This window comes from Pogona vitticeps, chromosome 6 (genome assembly GCF_051106095.1).
Source record: "Pogona vitticeps strain Pit_001003342236 chromosome 6, PviZW2.1, whole genome shotgun sequence".
NCBI classification, from domain to species: Eukaryota; Metazoa; Chordata; class Lepidosauria; order Squamata; family Agamidae; genus Pogona; species Pogona vitticeps.
Window position 1 is genome coordinate 36,739,203 of NC_135788.1, and position 14,045 is coordinate 36,753,247.

The following is a 14,045-nucleotide window of genomic DNA, read 5'->3' on the forward strand; positions in this document are numbered from 1 at the left end:
ATTTGTACAGGCAGACTGTAAGAGGTAAGTCCGGGTGTAGGACTTGGGAGTTGTTCTGTGTGAGAAGGTGTGGCAGGCGGGGGAGATGGTGGATGTCTGATGAGAGACTGCGGAGAACTGGGAAGCGAGTCTGTCTCGGCCACTAAGGGGCTATAACAATGGCATTGGTTTTGTCTTGTTGTAGACGGATAACAACTTTGTGGAGGAGAGGGAACAGTGGAAAAATGTAGGTAAGAGTCTTGGACCAATGGCCGACAAACGCGTCTCCCTGGGAATGTTTTCCTATTCCTGTTCATGAGCAATACAGCTGGCATTTCCGATTCGCTCAGGAGGCAAAGAGATCTAGAGTCTGTGTGCCCCATTTCCAGCATAGTTGGTGGAATACTGATTGATCTAGTTCCCACTCATGAGCGTGGACATCTCTATGGCTGAGCAAGTCTGCTAGGTTGTTGTCTTGACCAGCAATGTGTACGGCTGTGAGACAGATGTGATGTTGCAGACACCACTCCCAGAGGCCAACCGTTAGGTAGAGTGGGTGCCACCTTGTTTTAAGATGCAGTACATCGCCATGGTGTTGTTGATGGTGATCTGTACCATTTTTCCTACAAGAAGGTTTCTGAAAGCCTTGCAGGCCTTTATGACGGCTAACAGCTCCAATTTGTTTATGTGGAGCAGTTTTGGCATGGACTGTGAGAGATTTGCAATAAGCCTCCCAGCCGGTGCAACTGGCATCAGTAGTGACTTGTATTCACAGACGAGGTTGTTGGAATGGTTGCCCGATACAAAGGTTGGTATGGGAATGCCACCATTGAAGTTGAGAGGCCAGTTCTGGAGTGACTCTTAGGAGAGTGTGGGGAGAGCCTGTTAGTGGATCGAATAGGGCCAGAAACCAGGATTGAAGCGATCTCATTTTGAGATGCAGATATTGTACAACTGACGTCATAGAGGCCATGGTGCCTAGAACCATTAAGGCAGCCATTCACAAGGTAAGGTGAAGAGATTTTGTCTCTTTTTTGCAGGGAGGAACGCATGAACTCATGTGAGGAACGCATGAACTCATGTGGAGTCTATGAGCCTGCCTATGTAATGTATAGTCCTTGTAGGCTTTAATTTTGATTTCTGTTCGTTGATCGTTAGACCGAGATCGTGAAGAAGGGTGAGGGTGAAATGGGTGTCTCGTCGAGCTTTGCGACGGAAGTGTGCTACAAGGAGTCAGTTGTCGATATATGGAAGGACAAGAATGTTTAGAAGTCGCTACCAGCGTCATGCACTTGGTGAACACTCTTGGAGCTGTTGCAAGGCTGAATGGGAGTCTTTTGAATTGGTATGCTTGTGATCCAAGTTGGAAACAAAGGAATTTTCTGTGTGTGGGATGTATTGCAATATGAAAGTAAGCATCTCTTAGGTCTATGATGGTGAACCAGTCATTTTTTCAAAGTAAGGGAAGAACTGATTCTAGAGTAACCATGCGGAATTTTGTGGTGACGATGTAGTTGTTTAATAATCTTAAATCTAGAATGGGGAAAAGACCCCATCTTTCTTGGGGACGGTGAAATAGCGAGAGAAAAACCCAGTGTTGTTTTGATAAGACAGGTTGTATGGCATCCTTGAGAAGTAAATTCATTATTTCTTCTTGCAGGGGTTGTGACTGAGGAATAACAACGTGTGCTGTCAGAGGAAGTTCGAAGAAGTGGATGCGGTAGCCATTTTTGATGATGGAGAGTACCCAGGAATCTGTGGTGATGGATTCCCATGCAGGTGTTTCCAGAGGGCAGAGTTGGTGGGGCGGGTGGCGATCTAAGTCAGAGGAAGTCAAACATGGTGTTTGGGTTTCTGGTCATTCCGCCTAGTGGCAGGCTGTTGCCGGGTTTTGGCTCTTTGGTTTCTGAAGTATGCAGTATAAGAGGTTTGTTGTGGACGGTCTCATTGGAACCTCTGGTATGAATTATAGGGTCGTTTCCACTTCTTTTGCTGAGGACGTTGCTGGTAGGAAGGGTAAACTCCCAACGTCTGGCTCCTGAACGCTTCTTTTGTACATTCTCTAGTATATCATCAGTTTTAGCATGAAAAAGACCTGCTCCATTGAAGGGGAGGTCTTTGATATGTGGCTAAGCATCTTCGGCTAACCTGGCCATTCTGAGCCAAGAAGAATGGCGTAGGGCTACTGAAGCGGCCATGGACTTGGCTGTAGCGTCTATGGTGTGGCAGGCGGAAAGCATCTGTTGTTCAGCAACGGAGAGACTTTCTTGTTGGAAGGTTTGTGCTAGTATCCTTTTATCCTCTGGCAGGGATTCAATAAAGTTGGACATGACCCGGAGAAAGCACTGGTAAGCTCCCATGGCTCCTTGATAATTAGCGACTCGCATTGGTAAAGGCTGCGGAAGAGTAAAGCCATCTACCCAAGGAGTCGATTTGTCAGCTGTCTTTATTTGGTGATATGAGAGATTGTCAGCGTCGAGACCTCGATTGAGAGGCTTCGACAAATATAGAATTTGGAGCTCGTTGTTTTTAGAGGAAAATGGCTCTTGGGTCATGGATTCTATAGAGGTTATCGATCTGCTTAGACATGGTATGGGAGGAAGCTGGTATTGTCCAGCATCTCTGCGCAGTACTAAGGAGAGATTGCAACATCAATATGTTTACTGGAGTGGTTGTATTTTTAGAGATCGGATCATATAAATGATTGGTTTGTTCTGTCGAGCAAGGGATTTAGCCATGCAAATCATAAGCTAGGCATAGGTCTGGAAATCCTTTGCTGGTGATGGCAGGTCGGTATCTACAACGTCCGACTCTGGAGAGGCAAGTAATACCGATGGAGTCTGTGGCTGAGATCTATAGTCAGAGCCATCGAGGTCACATCTGGAGTCAACGAACTGCCAATCGACTTCGGTGTTGAGAGGCTGAGTTTCGTAGTATTGCCGGTTATGAGTCGAAAAAGATGGAGGTGGCATGTCCATGGATATCTGTCGATGTCAAGGATCGTCGACTTTGGAAGATGGTAGCTGAGTGTCAACTGACCTCGACTGGTAGGGATGGACATCGGTGTCAAACTTGGTGTTGTAAGGGAGCCGGGTTCGATGACTTGGATTTACCGGAGGACATGAACTGTGTTGATGTAATGGAACGGAGCGTGTGCCCATGGACCAGGTTGGATATTGAGGATCATTGATATCAGAGCCTGTGTCTCTGTGACCTCAAAACGGAGGCTGCTGATGCAATGGCATAGCAGTAGAATAAATGGATGCTGGCGATGCCGAGCGTGAAGAATGAATTCCGTCATTTATTGTAGTAGGAAAATATCAGGAGGCTGGGGCTGCAAAAGCCTCATGTGTGGATGAAATCTGCTTGACTGTCCAAGGTTTTTTCAATACCAAGTGGGGAGCAGGTTGAGGTATAGCCACCTCTCGGTGATGTGGCTGCTTCGACACAGATGGCTGTCAAGAGGTAGGCTGAATACTAGATGGTATTATCGAACCGGGTAAAACACCTGGTTGACTAGTCGGTGCAGTTTGTCGAGCAGAGCAGTGATCGGGGCAAATGGCAACCCGATGTGCATGCTGAGCATGGGTTTGAACCACATGTGATGAAGCAAGCTGTTGAGATTGTTGATGTCAACAGTTATGGTTAGGGATTGGTGGGCGATCCAAGGGCATCGATTATGGAACGGTGTTGAGCCGTTCGGGATGGGAATCCCCGGGAATGGAATAACCGAAGGATTGCTGGAAGGAATGAAAGGTTGTGAACTGGGAGGAGAGGGCATTAGTCGGTCAACTCTATCATCCCATTCTAGAGACTGAGAACAGGGTTGGATGGGATGGAAGCCCGTCATCATCTGAGGGAGATCCGACCGAAATTGATTCAGAGAGCTGTTGTGCTTGTGGTGGGATGTCTGTAGGCTTAGACTGTTTAGGTCATTTAAACAGGCTCCGGAGCTGGAGCAGCTTCAGTAGGTCTCTGATGTTTAGAAGTTATTTTTGAAGTCGAGGACTTCGGTATCGAGGGTTTTGGTTTGTGTGTCTTCGAGGTCTTAGATGATGCAGATGGAGAATCGGAATGAGCTGGTGTAGCTGATGGGCGTTGTTTCGATTATTCAGTAACAACTTTTTCCACTGCTTTGGTTTGGGAAGTGGCCCTACAGGGAGGTTGGGCCATTTGAACTGGTTGTAAGGATTGTTCCTGTGATAGACAGGTCAGTAACCACTCCTCTCCATCACAATGGAACCCTGATTTAAAAACCAATGGTTGAACAGAAGGGGTGGAACCAAGGAAATATAAGAAGAATGGAAGACAGTTAAAGATCAGTTAGGGATATGAGTTAGAGTTAGGGGCTTCAGTTAGGGACTTCAGTTAGGGATATCAGATGGATAGAAGCAGTTTAGGTAGTTAGGACCAGAAATGTATTAGAGAAGAGTAATAGAGAGAGAGAGAATAAGATAAGAAATGAATAAATACCTTGATTAAAATGATTCTTCATAAGCAAATATAAATGTTATCAAAGAACAGTTTATTGAATGAATAAAAGAAGACCATCCATGATTCACTTTATATGATTTACTGATAAATATAAATAAACATTGTTATATTGGATAACTGTGATTTAAGAGTCATTTTTGATAGAGTGAGGAATAAATCCTCTGGTGGCAGCGAAAAGGTAAATGTCATACCCGAAATTGAACCTGGGTTGTGTGGAAGAACAAACAGGGGAACTGTGTGTGTGTGACAGTTCCCAAAGTTGGAGTTTTAGCCTTGCAAGGTGAGATCGAAGAACTCTGCACTTAAAATATTTGCAATGGGTACAGGAGGAAGTTTGATGTTGTTCTCCCAAACAGAAAAGGCACTTAGCGTGTCTGTCGGAAAGTGCGATCTTATTATCATAGACAACGCAGTGCTTAAACAGGCCCAAAGGAGCCATGAATAGGAGAAAATAATTGAGGAGAAAACCAATGATTGAAGGGTGTGTGTGCATGCTGCGGCTGGAGGCCGAGCGAGGGGAAAGGAAAAAATCTCTGATGATTATGAATTTGATCTAATAGTTTAAAAGAAAAAAGATTGATAATAGGCTCTCAATGCGGTGGTTGAAAGAAAACTAAAAGGGGACACTTGGCGCCAAGGTACTTATACAGGTAGGCAGGGGCATATTCTAATGTGTTTATTACTAGCACAGAAGCTGTAGAATCTTCTGATGAGGCTCTGCGCAGGTGCAAATCACCCAGGGTGTGATTCACAGAGGCCACGAAGAAGAACCACTGTACTACACCACAATGGGAAGAGATAAACAACAGGAATGGATAATTATAGACATGTTGGTATGTGACAGAGATAGAAGGGAAGGAAAAACAAGAAAATCGAGCAAGACAGTCACACCTTGAAAAGTTAATTATTTTTTGGATTACATCTCCTGGGGGATTGTGGGAGTTTACAGTCTGAAAAGTAGAGCTACCAAACTCCGAGGACAACAGCAAGTGATATGAAAAAGGATTGGGAATCCTGTAGGCCTCTAATTCTTATCAGCTCTAGTCAGCCTCTCCAATGTTGAGGCATGATGGGAATTGTAGTTCCTCCAAAATGAAATGCATGACAGTTCCCCAGCCTTGAGTGAATAGGCAGGCAATGGTTGTGGACAAGGCAGGAAACTGAAAGTGCTACAAGTCAAAGAGAGGCAACACAGTTCTGGTTATTTCTCTGCCCAGAGTTCAAGCCTTTCATGGTGACTGAGTGGAATATTTTGATTTTCACATCATGCTTTCCAACTTCTCAGGTCTTTTAGCTTGGCGATACTGAAAGTTTATGTAACGCATCTGCTCTCAAAAATGCATACCTCCAGCTCAACCTGAGATAGCCAAATCTGTCTGTGTTAGATCCCATTAAAAATGAGTTTATAAAATTTCTCCTCTAGATTTAAAATTACAAATTTAAGCCCTACTGATTTCAGTGGTCCCCGCTTTATACTAAACATACATTCAGTGCAGTGTCTGAAAAACAGATGACTTTCCCGCTCCCCATCCAGCAAGTGCAGGGAATTCGATCCCTTTGTTCTGTATGCTTTGAAGTATATGTGTAGTGTGTGTGTGTGTGTGTGTGTGTGTGTGTGTGTGTGTGTGTGTGTGTGTGTGTGTGTGTGTGTGTGTGTGTGTGTGTGTGTGTGTGTGTGAGAGAGAGAGAGAGAGAGAGAGAGAGAGAGAGAGAGAGAGAGAGACAGAGAGAGAGAGAGAGAGAGCAGTCTATTCAGTTATTATCTTAGAACTGCAGATGGAATCCAGCCCCTGTCAAGGAGGCACTGTGAGGAATCAAACTCCCAACCTCTGGCTCTGCAATCAGATACACAAACCACTGAGCTATCCAGCAGCTCACTTAGTCCCTCCCCTCTCTGCGACTGCTTCCTCTGTGTCAAAAATGATATATTGGAAGAGAAACATCCTACTCCTGTACAGACTTTTATACAGTACATGAGAATCCTGAAAAATCAGGGAGATGGGAAGCCTACACAAGTAGGAATCTCTCCTCTTTAGACTTTTCAGTCTGTATCTGGAGAAAGCTATGATGGAGATGGGAGGAGCTAGATCTTCCTCTCTGAGGGTGTTGCCAAGATTCAGGCAAGTAATTTTACTTAACAGGGCTCAAAAGAGAAAGAGATCTATCATACTGGCCAAAATCCTATTGCTTTGTGTAAAATTGCGCTAAAGCACATCCACAGAATCAGTGTGGAGTTGGTGAGTTCCTCCATAAGTTCTACTGATTCAAATGGGCCTAGTCTATACAGTATATTCTATATTATTGCGTTTATCCTTTTTATCTACCCTTCTTTACTCTTAAATATGGAAGTCAATAAAATTAAGTTAGCTAAAGGAGTCAAAATTGATCACGTGCAAGTGAAAACACTTTTATGTGTTATATTCTGTTACATACCTAGCAATATTCCATTACTATCACCAGCACTACCACCATCACTCATGGTTTTAAAATATGGAATTCTTAATACCTCTTTTAAGAAAAGGATTCTAAAAGAAACAGCCAGCTGCTTTAATTAAATACTCAAGTGACATAAACAGAATATCGATGCACTCACATAAAAATAATATATTCTTCCAGAGACAATTTACTGTGGAGGAAATCATACTTGCTGATACAATTTTCTTTTTCAGTCTTGTGAAAGCTCTATAAATTGTAAATGCTATATGTATTTTATTAGATAACAATTCTGTCATGTCAATGCATTCTCGTCACCTACAAAGAAATTGATAGCAGAAAAGTTTATTTTTAGTAGTTTCCAACTCCTTGAAGTATGTGCACAAATGCTCCCTTGCAGGTATTCATATGCAAGATGTGCAAATAACTGTTAAACATTTTTGCTAGCAAAGACCACTGCAGCAAATTTAGGACTATGGCAATTTACTGGGAGTTAAAAGAATATTCAATATGCATAGTTTTCTCAGACTTTTTGGAGAAGGGCAGTGGTCCTCCTCATCAACAAAGACTAGCTTTCATTTAAGTGCAGTGGGGTTTACTGTCAAGGAGAAAATAACCTTTAAATACAATACACCATTTGGAACCCTCGTAAGGAGTAATGGTGTAGAGCAGGCTTGTCCAACCTGCGGCCCGAGGGCCGCATGCGGCCCAGGTCAGCTTGTAATGCGGCCCAGTGGAATTCTTTATTTTTAAAGAAATTCCAAAGTTTCAAGTTACACTGCTGGCGCTTGCGGCCGGGGCACGTCACAACAGTAGAGGGGGAGAGAGGGAAGGAAGGAGTGGGAGGGGAAGGGACAGGGGGGCTGTGTGACTGCATTGTGCCATCCCCGTCAATACGTGGACCCCCTCCCGGCCCCATAAAGCCACCAGAGTCAAAGCTGGCAGCCTCTGCTGTCTCAGATCACAGCTGCCGGTAAGCGTGCTTGGAGCAGGGCTGTGGAGGACGGCTAGCGCTGCTCCCCCATGCGGCCCAAACCAAATTTATGTGTGGCCCAAACCAAATTTTCATCTTCTAATGTGGCCCAGGGAAGGTGAAAGGTTGGACAGCCCTGGTGTAGAGTGTGATGGAGTTTTAGGTATACTATATATATATCTATAAACAGTGGTGCCTTGCAAGACGAAAATAATTCGCTCCAAAATTTCCTGCGAAATTTTCGTCTTGCGAGGTGAGTTTTCCCATAGGAATCAGGGGGAGCCTCCAAAGGGTCCAAGAGTGCCTTCCAGGACCCTTTGGAGGCTCCCCCCACCTCCCATGGGGTCGAAATTGTGACCTTGGAAAGCCTCAGAAGGGTCCTGGAAGGTTGCAATTTCGCCCCCACTCGCCACGCAGGGAGGCTCCCCCCACTCCCCATGGGGCCAGCGAGGGCAAAATCGCGACGTTTTGGAAAGCCTCGGAAGGCTTTTGGAAAGCCTCAGAAGGGTCCTGGAAGCTGGCGATTTCATCCCCTCTGGCCCCGTGGGGTGGGGGGCGGGGGGAGTCTCTGAAGGGTCCTTGGAAGGCACCCTCGGACCCTTCCAAGGCTCCCCCACCCCCAACCCTGCGGGCCCAGTGGGCTGAAATTGCCAGAATAATTTTTTCCTGTTTTCCTCCCCTAAAAATGAAGTGCATTTTATGGAGAGGTGCATCTTATGGAGCGAAAACTCCAGTATTTATTGTAACAAAAATAACTCACTTTATTGGAATGCTGCCTTTCTACATACTATTTTTTCTACTCAAAGGAGGTTGCAATGGAGCAAGACCAACCCAACCCCATAATAATATATTTCTACTGAAGAAACATTTTTAGACAATAACAAGTAATTAAGCATCAATAAAAATACATAATCACAATGCAACTACCAATAACATATTTAGAGAAGTAGCAATAAAATAATCATACAGCAACTAGCAATAGCAGGATAACTGAAATCCTGTCGCTTATGTAAGAAAAATGCTAACTTTCAGTCTGTTCCTAACTGGAAAGTAAATAACCCCCATCAAGATTCTCCAGGGGAGGGCCTGCACATTGGCTTGGTGGGTATGTGCATGCCCCCAAGCATTTTGGTGAGGGCTTTTTCTTTGCCATGTAGGAATGGAAGTTATAATTTCTCTGCTGATAAGCAATAGGATTTCAATCACTGAATTAATAAATAGAGCAATAGTAACAAAACAATTAATTCATTATTTCTTTGTAAGTTTAAACAAAATATGTCCTTTGGCCTTGCTGTTAACCACCAACAAACAGAGAGATAACAGGTGATACCATGTGTACAATGAATATTTTTGAGGATGTCTTGCTGTTAATCACAGCAGTAAAGGAGCATATAAGAAAACAATAGCAATGTAACAGTTTTAGAAGAGGGCACCGCCAGTTATTAAGTCTAGGTATTGGTAAATGGGTGAAAACATCCTTTGGGCTAGATCAGAAACAACTAATTTTTCTCTTCTAGTGATGATTAACAAAGCAACACCAGAATGAGTTATATTAAAGCACTTCACAGAGAGAAATAGCAAATCCTATTATAGCTTAGGTGACACACTGATTATAAGAAGTAGAGCTATCTCCTCAGTTGACACCGGAACTTGTATTCTCACTTGTCTCTCTCCTGGCAAGCTAGAGGAACTAGCCAGAGTTTTGTTTTCGGTTCCACTTGTCAAGGGAGAGTTAAGACAGAATGCTAGTTCACATTAAACATAAAAAAAACTGCCCAGAGTGGTCTTGGCTGCCAGTTGGGGGGGGGTATATAAATCAAATAAATAAAATTAAAATAAAATAAAAAGATCTCAGTGGGATCAGACCAAATGTCCATTATATTCTGTGACTGCACTGAGAAAATGCCCACCACCATTTCCTAAGTGCAATCATATTCTGATATTCTGATATTCATTCATTCATTCATTCATTCATTCATTCATTCATTCATTCATTCTACTTCTATTCTGCCCATCAGGCTACAAGGCCACTCTGGGCAGTTTACAACACAGTACCGTGGTGCCCCTCTTGACGATTACCCCATTAGATGAGGAAATTGCTTAATATGAGTATTTTGTGATCGCTATAACGATGTTTGTATGGGATTTTTTCGTTTAAAGACGATCGGTTCCCTGCTTCGGGAACCGATTTTTCGCTTAACGACGATCAAAACAGCTGATCGTTGGGGTTTCAAAATGGCCGGCTGCTGTGTAAAATAGCTCCCAGCTGTGTTTTAGGACAGATTCCTTGCTATACAGGCACCGGAAAATGGCCACCCCATGGAAGATCTTCGCTGGACACTGAGGTATTTCGCCCATTGGAACACATTGAACTGGTTTTCAATGCATTTCAATGGATTTTTTACTTTCGCTTGATGACGATTTTGTTCTACAGCGATTTTGCTGGAATGGATTATCCTCGTCAAGCGAGGCACCACTGTAAAACAATAACACTTTCCAAAATATAAAACATAATGGTTATATAGAAATAAAATTAAAAAATCTAAATCTAAACAACATCAACATAAATATAAAGCTACTATACAGCTAACCAACATTTCCTCTAATTCTCCAGAGCTCTGCGTGGAGGCTCCGCCCTTGTGTGCAGAGGTCTAGCCACAAACAGAAGCAAATGTGCGGAAATACTCGCTTGGCTGTATGCACCTGATACTGCAGCGCACACCCATGCAGATTAGAAGGAACACTGATCATGACTAAGAGCCATTGATTATCCTAACCAACATAAATCCCCCATATTGGCAACCATCATTATACACTGTACCAGTGAGTTTCACAGTTTAATTATGAAATGTGTCAAGAATGATTCTTTGTATCTGTCCTATACCTCTCCCCACCCCACTTTAGTGGATGGCCTCAGGTTCTAGAGTTAGAAGAAAGAGAAGGGGGAAGGAAAAAGAAATCTATCAACTTTCCCCATACTATGCATAATTTAATACACCATGTGTGGACATGATGGATGGAATGTTCTTGGTTTATTGACTCATTCCCCATGCAGTGAGCTAGTACTCCCAACAGAATGAGCTAGCACTCTGTTCTCTTTGTAATAATAATAAGAAGTCTGGAAGAGGTGAATAATTTAGATTGCAAACAAAACTGCAATACTAGAGCTTTTGGTTGAATTCCACAGAGGATATGCCTCCTGATACTAATCAGACCAATCAGAACTGTAACAGAATCCAAATTCACCCCAACATCTCAGTGGATCCCCTCTCTGCACACATACACATTAACCTGGAATATGAAAGCACAGATATATTTGCATGCTACAGTGACTGCAAACCCCAATTAGGGTTGCATACCATTATAGCATGAGATCTTTCAGTGCTCCAAGCCAGCTGAATATTTTTTTAATAACAGAAAACGTGAGTTTCAACTTGAACTAAATACAATGAAGTCATAGGTGATTGATTTTTCATTAAGCAAACCATGACTTAGAGCTGACTATGATACAGCTTTACAATCCTCAATTACAACAGTAGTATTCCACCTTATGGGTTTTATTACGGCTTGTTAAAGATATGCTTCCCTATTTTACAGATGCTCAATTTTAAAATGTAAATGGAACAGGATATTGATAAACCAATTAGCACTGATGCAAAGCAAATTCCTCTTTTATCTCAATTACAACATGACAACTTAATAGGTCAAGATAGTCTAACATCTGAGACAAGGGCAATTCAATAAAACAACTGCATCTTGATATGGTAATTAAGAGGAAATGTGAATCCATTATCCTGCCTTTTGGGTGCATGTGTGTACATGTGTTAACCTATATATTTTACATGTATATACAGAGGTGTACTTATATTTATATGTTTCTCTTTTTCTTTTTAAAATGTAAAGCAGATTAACTTTTTTTAGAATTAGGGTCCACATGTATTTATGTTTATAGACAGTGTGGTTACAATTACTGCTAGGTCTACAGTCAAAGCAAGTAAGCAAGATCAAAATGGTTAACATATTGCAATATTAATTGAAATTATTGACTACAGAGACCAAATAAGTACAGAAAAGCTTGAACAAACAACTGTAAATAACGTAGCTAACCTGGTCCAGAAATATTCAAAATGGTAACAAAACTATAAAGCAGAGTAACTAATCCCTCCCATTCAAATTCTTACCATAGTGACTTACATGGGTTTGGATAGTATTTTTCTCACTGTTCAAGCTTGTGACTCAATTTTGTATAGAACATGTCAGATACATACTTTAGCCTTAAAAGGATGCTTGGTAAACCTCAATTTTCTAGCCCATGTGGTACAAAAATGGGTTTATCACATATATGCCTTTACCTATATTTCCTCCTTTGCATGTTTCATCTGGAAACAACAAAAGAAGTCCCTATATAGAAATCTTGATTATACTTTCATGGCCTAACAAAGAGAGTCTCTGCTTCCCAGAATCCTATCCAAGATTAACAAAACAATTTTGTGACAAACATTGTAATAATGCAATTGTTAATCTACATTCTAGTAACTTCATTCACTCTCCACAAAAGAAAAACATAAAGACAACCAACATAGAAAGATCATAATATGCAACATACCTGATTCCAAGATTCATGGTCTCAGCAGTTCCAATCATACTGATAGCTAATAGCATGTTGTTGCAGATTTTTGCAGCCTGAAAATAAGTTCAATATTGCATGAACTCCTCTGTTACCCAGATAGCTATCCAGGAAATGAATACATTTGTTCCACGGCTCTAGAGTCAACAATAACAACTTTTAATGGCTGGTGAAATAAAACAGGGAAAGATATTTCTAGTATCTGCAAAACAATGTGTCTTTTCAGAACAAGTTACTGTACGCTGAGTTCAAGAAGGGTCACTTTTTGTGAAGTTGGTACAGAACTCCAGTTCTGGTGCGTTCCTGACATTAAAAGAAATTTACTTTTGCACTTTTAGAAGCTATTTAGAAAGACTACAATTACTAGCTATTTGTTAATGGTACTACTTGTCAGTTATCTAGCAGAGTAATAACACAGCCCAAGTGTAGCATTAGGCTGAGCCAGCAAAAGAAGGCCAGATGATATAATAATAATATTAATAATAATTGTGCGCCATCAAGTCAATTCTCACTTCTGGTGACCCTATCCAGGATTTTCCAGATACAGAGGACCGGGAAGTGGTTTACCGATGTCTGTCTCTGCAATCAGATACCTTGAGTTATCCAGGCAAAGTTGGTGATACAGTTATGTCATTCAAAGCTGAGATCCCTCTTAAAAGGTAAAGTATATCTGATTTGCAAAGCACAAACATTCCTCACCTCACACAGTGTAAATTAGCTTGCTTTGGGGAGGGGGGGAAGGGGTGATTGGTCATTGGAAGATAGAGTCTGATTGATCGGGCATGGAACTTTGAAGGAATGTGTGCCTGGAGGGAAAGTGTTGCAGTAGCAGTAAATACATATTGGCCTTGATGGATAATCTGGCCAACAAACAGAGCTGTTTGTTAGAACATCTGCACAGTCAGTTATTTCTTGAGGGTTGACAGACATGAGCCCATTTTATCAGATGCTTAAAAATGGACCATAAAAGCCACAGGCACATATACACATTTAATATTGTCTATCAGGATAGATATTTTAAATACTTCTCACTTTAGAAATTTGATTTACTGTATCTTCCTTTTCACCTCAGTTTTCTAACCACAGGAACACAGGAACTGCTTATGCCTATGGCAGAAGCACTGTGATATTGTGACAGACACATGGCCTTCTAGATGTTGCTGAACTACAACTCTCATCATCCTTCACCACTTGCTATAGTGGATAGTGTCAATGTGAGTTGCAGCCCAGTAACATATTCCTCTGACCTATGAAGTGCTCTGGGTCTCTCTATTTTTGTTGGCTATTTAAAAGACTTACATTACCTTTTATAATAAATCCCAAGTGACATGCAGACTAAGAACAATTAAGGCCAATTATTCTACACACACACAAAATTAAGTCACAACAAGAATGGGAGGAAATACAACTCTGATCACAAACTGGTCCCATTTGAGCTTCCCCTAGGAACTCCAGGACAGCAAGAAAAAAAGGTCCAGTAGATTAATCTGAGAAGTGACGGCATGCAGTGGGGGTACAATTAATAACCAGTGTAAGTCC

At 42.0% G+C, this 14,045-nt stretch overlaps 1 protein-coding gene across 2 annotated transcripts in view; it reads right to left on the bottom strand.

The window, feature by feature from the left end:
- The window catches only part of HIBADH (3-hydroxyisobutyrate dehydrogenase), a 110,455-nt gene that overhangs the window by 10,671 nt on the left and 85,739 nt on the right, over positions 1-14,045 (bottom strand). For both annotated transcript variants that reach the window (XM_020780573.3, XM_073003327.2), the window contains one exon: positions 12,486-12,562. In XM_020780573.3, the coding sequence (XP_020636232.3) occupies positions 12,486-12,562 (77 nt within the window). The remainder of the gene's footprint in view (positions 1-12,485; positions 12,563-14,045) is intronic.